We start from the raw sequence: 10,271 nt of genomic DNA, 5'->3' as shown, positions 1-10,271 counted from the left end.
TCAGCAGGTACAGCTTAATTTGTAAAGCACACAGTTGTGTTGATAGAACTTAATTTTGGGTTTTTGCATTACCAGGCACATAGTCAAACAAGCACATGTGGAAGAATTTGGATTAGTGCTGATATCTTTAACTCTTGTGCTGTGTACTTTGTTGTTCTTCTTTGTGAGATTTAAATAAAGTTGTTGCTGTGATCCGTGCTTGTGTGGCTGTGTTAGATGTATTTGCTTACATACTTTAAGAGTGGCCTGTGGGTATGCTGCTGTGTGACATACGCTGCAGGAACTTTCTAACTATTTTTTGCCTCTGAAATTTAAATGAGCTTTTATTCTGCAGTAAACTTCAGCCATCAACAGCTCTGAAAAATGAGTGCTGTATAACTTGAATTCATTTCACTTATTTTCTTTCTTAGGCTGAGCATACCAACCTCTTCCTCCCACATGAAATTTGTAATGGAGAGGCATGACAGGATAGGCCAAATATTTTAGTCTTCCTGGTGTCATAACTGGGGTAGCTTTCCCTATTCCCTACTTTAGTGTTTCATATTTCTTCCTCGTTCTGTATTGGTTATTTATACCTGTCATGGCTGTCATTCTGACCTGGTTTCTGTCATTTGGGTTACAGAAAAAAAATGGTTGTGCAGCTGCTTCCTTAATCCTGCAGGAAGGTAGGAGTGGTCATTGTGGACTGTTCCTTCCCCCTGAGGAGCAGCGGTTGAACAGGCACCTTGCACCGTTCCTGTGTGCTTAACCATCGCTGCCTGGGCCAGCATCTTGCCATTCGTGTCTGATCCTTTAGCAAGGGAAGGAAGGCCAACACAGTAACAGGGCAGCTGATACAGTAGATTCATGAAACATACTGCACTCTACAAAATATCAAATTATTTATTTATATAAAATATAATACACAAGAGTTGTACACATGCACACACTCACACAGTACTTTACCACAAATTTAGGCCAGTTATTTTCTTTAATTAAATGTTATCTAGCACACAGTATCTTACAGTAATTTACATTATTATCTGAAGACACAATGGGGAAGCTTTGATCATTCATTTATAAACCTTCCATAAATTACAAAAAGAAAGGCAGTCTGAAAAGTATGTATAAACAGTAAAAACAATTTACAAATGGACAAGAATTACAAAATAGTAACAGCCAATGACTGCCATCAATGTGTAAGATTGTTTGTCTTGAGATGCCAATATTGCAAATAATACTTGATTATCACCTGTTGTAGCCTTTTTACTGGCTATGGCATGTGTATGTAACACTTTTTTTTTTTACTTTATTTTAGACATGTATGTTATCTTGAATCTGACATCAGCAGTCTGAAAATGCCTTTTAACTGAGGGCTGTTCCTTCACAGGAAAAAAGTTAGGGAGCAAAAGTCATTTGTTGTGGAGGTGTGGTTTATTTCCCCCCACCCCTGGTAATTTAGAACAGTGAACTAGGAGCTCCAGAGCTGGGGGTTGTATGGGTGAAAGGGGGTGAAGTTGCTGATTAACTTGCACTGTATCTGATTTCAGTTCAGTGAAAACGTTGACAAAAGAAAATACAAGGGTTTTTGTTTGGAGAGAAAAAAAAAAAAAAGCAGCAAAAAGAAAAAGAAAGCATTTTGCACAGCACTTTCAAACTCCCAGGAGTTACATCAGACAGTGGATGGAGTCAGTAACATAGTACTTGATCTTAAATTACCATGTTTTAGAGAGGATGAAGACAGTTGAATACACAGTACATACAAAGTATACGCTGTATATTTATTAGACAGTACGAATCATTGTGCATTAATAAGGCAAAACATCAAGGCTGGTTAAACTAGGAGTTTCAAGACCATTTTTGTTTATGATAAAGATTAGCAAGAGTGGGGTGATCTCTGAACGAGGAATCGAGGGATAGAGTTTTCTTCCCCCCACTTATGGTTCAAGGACACTAATGTCTGAGATTTATCCAATGGAGTCGCAGGTGTTGAGTTGACTTTAAATAAAACCATGTTCTTCTGGTCTTAATCCAACAACTGTGGTTTTTTTGTAGAAAAAAAATATATGCAACAACACATCCACTTCCTTTTTCCTTGTTGTTTTGATTAAGCAATGCGTGTGATTCTATTGATGTCAGGGTTAAAAATGCAAAGGTTTGGTAAGTTGTACGGCATAGTCATGAAAGCCCTAGTTTTGACGTTTAAAAAAAAAAATACACAGACTGGAAGCTTTACAAGTTGTCCAGGAGCACATGAATCATTTCACTGCACCAAGCTTTTTCAGCAGTTTCTTGCCTTTGGAAAGCAGCCCCTTTTTCTTTTTCGAGGACATATCCCTGCCTCTCCCGGGACTACCAGAACCCATAGGTGACGTAGGTGACCCAGAATGGAGATGAACTGTGGGGGATGGTGCTCGCCGTGATGTACCTGTATTCTCGGGAGGAACCTATTAGGTACATTGTTATAATTTATTGAATGTTTGACAGCTTAAAAGCTATTATCATCAAAAAAGTTGGTAACATCACTTGTCTCATTACCCACTTAAACCAAAAGGGCTGGTTCCTATCTTCTTTGTGGCTTAAAATACTACGTGGGCTTACAGAAAATACACCCATTTTGAGAAAGTAGAGACACCAGAGACCTGATTCAGGTATAATTGTTCAAAAAAGGGTTGGGTACACTTGTTTTGCTATAGTTCTGGCCACAGAAGCCACAAAAATGGTTTTGGTTTTGCATTTCAGCACTCTTGAGAGTACAAAAATGAAGAGGGATACTTTAAGCTATTGATTTAAGAAAAATAATTGCATTCATTACTATAGATGAGCAATCGGCAGGAGCCAAACTATTTTCAGAAGAAATTACTTAAATTGCTAAAGTATCACCTATTTTTTAATGTCTTTTTTTTACATGCCTTTTTTTTTTTTCCTTAAAGTTGGCTAGCAAACATTATGTACAGATTTGAGAAGATGGCACACTGGCTTAAAACAAAAAAAAAAATAAAAAAAGGAAAAAGAAAAAGCTAAAATGAACCTTAATTGCAATCAAAGAAAGCTTAAAGACCCTGGCTGCTTGATGTGTATGCTGCAGCTATGAGGTTGCTGAATGACGGTGAATACTTGTACGATACTTAGATGGCAGCATTCCTAAATATTTTAAATAGCTATTTTTGGGGTTTTTTGCAGTCATCAAAAGCACTTGAATGAAGATGCTAAAACTACTGATACTCAGCCTATCCTAACTACAGCGCCCAGCTGACAGAATGGGACACTATCAATTAAAATGATATTTTCAAAGTAGAATCCGTGCCGTAGGGCCCCGTTATCTGGTAGTTCAAGTTAAAACATTAGCAATTTACTGTCCTGTTGTGCAACAGTGAATTAAGCAAAGGGGCTTCAAGCCTACTTTGATTTTAAATCAAGGTCTAATTCTAATGAAAAGAAACCAACTTGGTAAAGCACCCCAACGTACACCTGAAGATACCATGTATGTTGTCTAATGCATTCATTCAGTGAGCTGCATGTTTCATACCGAGACTTTTATTGCATTGGTAAACCAAACATTTGCTAATATTTCAAATGTGCACTTTCTAGGAAAATCTGAGTGAATCATACCACATGACTGGATTTTTTTTTCAGAACAGTTGAATAGTTGGTCTTAGGCAAGCCCGAGTATAATTGATTGTGGAAAACACATTTTAAGGCAGATAATTTGTAGCTATATTTGAGTGTAGTGAGTTTCAAAACCAACTATACCCTTGTAAACTGCAGTACATATCAGCTTACGTGCCATTCGCATGTTCTTTAAGGGTTGGGAGTGTTGTGCTTTTCTCTTGATATAGGAACTTGGAATTTTTACATCCCAGGTTGGCTAACAATGCAATATGCAGCTTTTGTTTGTAGGGTAGTTAGACATCAAACTCTCCTCTCTATGTAAACATAAACATTTAGCTCTTGAAGAAATATGTTCCAAACATTGACCTTGATAAAGTGAGGTCTAATTGATTGTTTATAAGGATTCCTTTTAAAGGATTTGTCTCCTAAAAAACTAAATCGACTTGACTAGATACAGTAAAAGCATAGAGCCTGTTCTTCTGTGGCCAAGGATTTTGGAGACATATTTCTTTTTCTGTTCCCCCACACTTAAGTTTCAAGACTTGCATTAGATAGCCAGGTAGCTTTAACTGAAATCGCTATTGGTATCTTCAGTTGCTCACTTACGTGAAGGCTACATTGCCTTATTAAGGTGTGAAATGAACACTCTTCTTCTGTTTCCAAGCAGATGAGCAAAGAAATAAAAATATATATAAAATATATAATATATAAAAGTATTGCAGTGATGAAACAAAACCAAAAATGAGATACTCTAAACATGATTAGTCTTCCATAAGAGAGAAGTCTGGGAAATTAACTACTGCCAGTTGGCACCAGTCTTTTGTCCACAAGAACTTTTGCTTTCATCTAGCTACTGCATGGAGTAAGAGTCGTTTAGAAGCATTAGGAAGTAACCACTTTCACCAAGGAAAAGCTTTTTAAATTCAAATTATAATTGAAGGAACTGTAATAACTGGAACCAGATTGTAAATTTAGTTACTTCATTTACAGATGAAATGAGCTACTGGAATGCTCAGTAAAGTATTTTTTCTTTATGTCTTATATATTGTAAAGTTAATTTTAAATGGGCAAATGGATTTAAAATATTAAAAGTAATGTCTAAATTACACATGAGACAGGATGGAATGGAAAATTAAAATTTAAGGTTTTCTTATTCGGTTGCTTACCCTTTTTGCTTTTGTACGCGTTGGTGTATCGTGAACATATCGCGAGGGTGCATCAGATAGATAAACTTCAACATCATCAGGCACTTCTTCAAGGAAGTTGGAAGGAACCAGCCCCTTTTGTCCATTAAGTTCACCCTGCAAGACAAGGAAAATTCCCGTGAATTTTTCAGTTAAAGCAAATATAGGTTCCCAAGAAGGTAAGGAAATACCTTTAACTATTTCAAATACAGTGAGGAAGAGGAAATACCCAGGGTCACTTGGGGCCTTAAGAGCCTACACACTTTTGAAGATCATAGAATAGACTCATGGAATAGTTTGTGTTGGAAAGGACCTTAAAGATTATCCAGTTCCACCCCCTGTCATGGGCAGGGACACCTCCCACTGGATCAGGCTGCCCAAGGCCCATCCAACCTGACCTTGAACTCCTCCAGGGATGGGGCAGCCACAGCTTCCCTGGGCAACCTGGGCCAGGGCCTCACCACTCTCATGGTGAAGAAATTCTTCCTCATGCCTGGCCTAACTCTGCCCCTCTCCAGTTTATACCCATTGCCCCTCATCCTACCACTCCAAGCCTTTGTAAACAGTCCCTCCCCAGCTTTCTTGTAGCCCCTTCATGTACTGGAAGGTCACTATAAGGTCTTCTCAGAGCCTTCTCTGGGGCATGTTCTGTCTAGATTTTTCTCCCACTTTAAATGCTTTACCCATTAGAAATCATTCATGTGTTCATATAGATACATGTGATCAAAACACACATTTTCCAGCAAAGTAAATGAGGCAAATATAAATCGCAGCTCTGAGCTGCAGGAACAGTAATCCCTAAACACACGAGTTCAGTGCTGTGTGACCACCTCCAGCTGCAGGAGCTTCTGTTCTGTACGGTGAGGCTGGGGTTGTGTCCAGGCTGAGTGTGATCTCAGACTTCTGGGTATGGAATGGGTCTGGTGATGCTCACCCCGTTCCCGCAGCGCTTCCAGGTGTGAAATTTAGGGCCACATTTGTGTTTAACTAGGATCACAGCTATTCCCACAAAACAATAAGCTGGAGATGTGACCTGAAATCCCTCCCGGCTGTCATTTAATACTCATGCTTGTGAAGAAGAAGAGGAGAAGAGGAGGCTGAGAGGAGACCTTATTGCTCTCTATAACTACCTGAAAGGAGGTTGTGGAGAGGAAAGAGCTGGGCTCTTCTCCCAGGTGACAGGGGACAGGACAAGAGGGAATGGCCTCAAGCTCCACCAGGGGAGGTTTAGGCTGAACATTAGGAAAAAATTTTTCACAGGAAGGGTCATTGGGCACTGGCAGAGGCTGCCCAGGGAGGGGGTTGAGTCACCTTCCCTGGAGGGGTTTAAGGGACGGGTGGACAAGGTGCTGAGGGACATGGTTTAGTGTTTGATAGGAATGGTTGGACTCGATGATCCGGTGGGTCTCTTCCAACCTGATGATTCTATGATTCTAGCAGTTTGCAGCGCCCTGACAGAACTCACATAGTAAAATCCATCTTCATCGATTTCCCCAAAGACAGTGATAATATCCCCCGTGCAGAACGTCAGCTCAGCCTGTGGGAAATGGAACACGTGGCAGTACATGGTTTGTTAGGCAACAGTTAACATTTTCCTTTATTAGCAGTAAATCTATTACTGGTTTCCTCTCTCTTTTATGTTAAGATGCAGTTGGTGAAACCAATTTGAACTTTGAGAGCAAACCTTTTCTTTGTTTTTTAAGTTATATTTTTTTTAGTTTGCTGAGCCTGGCACCTCTCCCGCTTGGTTCCAGGAACCTGCAGGAATCCCTGCAACAAACCAGAGCAAAACAGACCCTGAAGCCTTGAACTACAGAGCATCAAAAATCCCCAAAAGTGAGTCCTTCGGTGAGGAAGGAGCAAGGTGCAGGGGTGGGACGTGGGTCAGGTCCAGGTGCTGCAATGAGCAGAGGGTACATGAACAGCAAAGATTGCTTTTCCTGGAACACAACGTTCCTGAAGCAAAGTTGAGGAGCTACACTGGATTCTGTTTGATAAAGGATTTGTAACAGGCAATGCAGTCTCTGATCAGCAAATGGTGTACTGGGCTCTTTGGAATTGCTGGTGCTTTCAGTGTAATTTAGTTAGGTTTTTAAAATTATTTTTAATTTCCTGTGAGAGAACAAATAAAATGTTTGCAATACATCAGTACAATTGATTTGGTTTCAAACTACTTTGACACACCATAATTTAGAACCAGAATTGGTTCAGTGAGAAACATAAGACAACTCTGTCTGAGCTGTCTAGCATCGTCTCACGTATTTCAAAATTCACTTTCTTCTTTAACAAATTCTACATTTCTCTTTGATTAATCAGTTAAAGAAGCTGTTTTAAAGGCTGATAACTGAGGAAGCCCCTAGGTAAGCAGTATTTGCTTAGAGTTTTGAGTGTACCTTGACATTCTTACCACAAAGCTTACATAAACGTAAACTGCATCGAGTCTTGGTTAAGGACTTGCCATGTAACATCTAAGACAATGCAGAAAGTGATTCTGCTGTTGCTGATAACAAATATAGAGAGACGGGAGACTGCAAGTAGGTGAATGGAAGACAAACCCTTAAAAAAGAGCTATCCAATGCTCAGTTGCTGTTTAAATATCTTTACATTTATATATACACACGGTTGGACTCGATGATCTTGTGGGTCTTTTCCAACCTAGTGATTCTGTGAGGTAGATATATATATATTACAGACAAGACACACATTCATGGAAGCTCAGCTGCATCAGTTAAGAGAAAGAAATAAAATATATTGAGTGCTGTTCTGCTGTGCTGTATTGTTCTGGTTTGGGTTGCAAAGGAGGGTTGGTTTGTGGGGGAATTGTAGGTTACAGAGATTTGAAAAGATGCATCACTATTGCATCATGCCTGTTGGCATGAGCTAGGATGCCTCTCAAAAAATAATCGTGTTCCTATGAGGAAACATACAGAGGGAATTTGAAACCAATAATTAGAAAATATTCCTTCCCTACTGTTTACAACTCCATGTGGTTTTCCTTATAAACTTCTGCCATACACATACGCATATGTTTTGCAATGTACTGACCGACATTAAATAAATTCGACAAAGGGTGTTCCTTGATTTTGTCTGAACAAGGACCACAAATCCACTTGCACAGAAGTGATAAGCTTGTCATATACATCAACCTTAAAACATTTGACCAATGCCCATAATTCTGAACGACTATTTTTTGCACATGCACTGCTAGTGAAAAACTGCTTATAAGCACCAACTATGTTAGAGGTCCCCAAACAGCAAAAGTAAAAAGTTATGGCAATACCTCAACATCAACATTAGGAGAACTTTCCCTTGGATCGTAATCATACAGCGCGACCATCCTTCTCGTAGACACCGAATGCTGTCTGCCAGTCCGTCTGTTTCTTTCTGTTCCGATCACAAGGAGAGGAAGGGAAGGAAAGCTATCAAAGTCATTTTGAAAAGAAAAAAACAAGGTGCAACTTTTCCTCACGTCATTTCCACAACAGTGCGGTAACAAGGTTGATAGTGCTCTACCCCAGTAATCAAGGGTCACAGATCACCAAACCTATCAGCACAGACAAAGTTTTCAAAACAGCATGTATGTTTCATAAATAATTTTTTAACAGTTGGCTTGCCCTCTTTACTCTAAGGTACCGAATCCTCTGAACAGGCTTTATCCACAAAACTAATCTTCTGAAATTTTTAGCCATTCTTGGTTGTAAGAATCAACGATTACCAGGTCATACAAAGCCAAACATTCAAAATTCGTTTGTTTCGCTTTATTCAAACTTCCATGTTTATTGTCTATTACCTTCCCCTGTCCTAATCCCAAGGAATTTTATGCCTGAGATTACTCTTCAGCTTTCTGCTGGGAGACTGGAAGGAGGCATGGACACTCTCAGCTGTCCCAAAAAGAAGCCACCCATTCTGCAAGCCGTCTGCAATATTTTCAGGACTCTGACTACAACCCCACACTCTCAAGTACTGTTTAATTTTACAAGTTTCCTTTGTGAGGAAAAGAAGGAAAGGAGTTGAATTTGTAGTCTCTGGGAACCACATGAAATGTTTATTTATTGATATTAAACATTTACAGAGAAGTCCGAAATGGGCTTCATTTTAATCTGAATGATATCAGCATGATTCTTGTGGATGGTTGCTGGAGCAAGACCAACATGCTTGTTAGTGCTACATACAGAGAGGCACTGAGGGCAGGGCTGATGAGCGATATGCAGCGGATCAACAAACCTGGGGCTGGGAGGCACCTGTGGTTGTTCTGGCACGAGGGTGAACATCGAGGGTTTGGCTAATGTAGGAGCAAATACTAAGTAAGTGTAGCATGCACTCCTCGCACTCACAGCACCCACGAGCTGACACCGAAGCGTTCCACTAGAGGAGATCACTTACTTCTGCAGTGAGAGGTTTGGGGTTGTTTTCCCAGCTACCAGTGCAAGGGATTTACACAGAACACAAAGAGAGATCCAAAAGGAAGGCACAGGCTGTAACAGCCACGGCACCCGATCCCCCTGGCTCCCCAAGGCCTGGATCAACCCATATCTAAATGATGGTCTTAAGAGCCACACTTTCCGTTTTAAAGCACTTCTGTGGGGCAAGACAGCAGCCACCGCTTAGTGGCTCCACAACCAAGTGGTTCTACCACCAAGAAAGGAATCCAAAGGGGACCCGCCACGCAATAGCTATGTGACAATATTTTTCCAACTTCTGGTTTCCAAAAGTTCAAAGGCATAAAGAAGTATATGTAGACAGCTCAAATCATTTCAGCTAATTTACAGCTTGAATCAAATGATTGGTTCTTAGCACAGACCTCTTTTAGACTTTCTGGATCTGCGGTGTACAGACCGTGTGCTCTCTTTGAAACGGTCACAGTTGACTTCAGGAAAGGAATGCATACAAATAAAAGAAGAAAAGATATGAAGCCGTTCAAAGTTCTGTTTCTACGGATTTAATGTGGGCAAAGGATTAAGGAAAATAGAGTTGTATGAACACAGCATGTAAAGTGTCCAATAGGACATTAAAAATGTGAGTAACAATACAAGACAGACTGGCAATTGAAGCCTTCTTCTGCTAAATATCCATGTGGGCAGCCTCTGTGACAGCGAGGGTCTGAGCACGTGGATCACGGCTATTCAGAATTTGCACTTAGTTTAAAATTAAGCCAAACTAACTATTCTTTCCAAATCCATTAGTAAGAGCATTTGTTGGTTTTTCAATGGCTAACAATTTAAATCTATATTGGAGAAAATGTTGCTTTAAAGTGCTAAAATATTTAAAGGTGAACTGCTGGGGGTAGGTTGCTAACAGCTCGCTCAGAAACATCCCAGAATAAAGAAAATCGCTTAAAAATGTAAGGCAGCACAACATTTCTGTCATAAATTGCCACTCTCTCTTTCCAAGATAAAGACTTTCTGATTTCTCAGCTACTTCAGGAGACCCTGCCGCTTGAGCACAACAAAAAAAATCCAACTATATTCACAAAATGTGACCCTTGGACAGCCAAAA

General features: G+C 39.9%; 1 protein-coding gene across 14 annotated transcripts in view; it reads right to left on the bottom strand.

The window, feature by feature from the left end:
* Positions 1–864: 864 nt before the first annotated feature.
* Positions 865–10,271, bottom strand: part of RIMBP2 (RIMS binding protein 2) — a 113,352-nt gene continuing 103,945 nt past the window's right edge. For 6 of the 14 annotated variants that reach the window (XM_069870764.1, XM_069870756.1, XM_069870753.1 and 3 more), the window contains 5 exons: positions 9,577–9,642; positions 8,056–8,159; positions 6,241–6,312; positions 4,758–4,892; positions 865–2,426 (listed from right to left, as the gene is read on the bottom strand). In XM_069870764.1, the coding sequence (XP_069726865.1) occupies positions 2,238–2,426; positions 4,758–4,892; positions 6,241–6,312; positions 8,056–8,159; positions 9,577–9,642 (566 nt within the window). In that variant the 3' untranslated portion in view covers positions 865–2,237. Of the gene's footprint in view, positions 2,427–4,107; positions 4,245–4,757; positions 4,893–6,240; positions 6,313–8,055; positions 8,160–9,576; positions 9,643–10,271 lie in introns of those variants that run through there. The other 8 variants (XM_069870752.1, XM_069870755.1, XM_069870757.1 and 5 more) reach the window with 3 other exon arrangements.

The sequence above is a fragment of the Phaenicophaeus curvirostris genome, chromosome 17, assembly GCF_032191515.1.
Source record: "Phaenicophaeus curvirostris isolate KB17595 chromosome 17, BPBGC_Pcur_1.0, whole genome shotgun sequence".
Lineage (NCBI taxonomy): Eukaryota > Metazoa > Chordata > Aves > Cuculiformes > Cuculidae > Phaenicophaeus > Phaenicophaeus curvirostris.
Note: the sequence above shows the minus strand (reverse complement) of the source record. Positions and strands in the feature narration are given on the sequence as shown.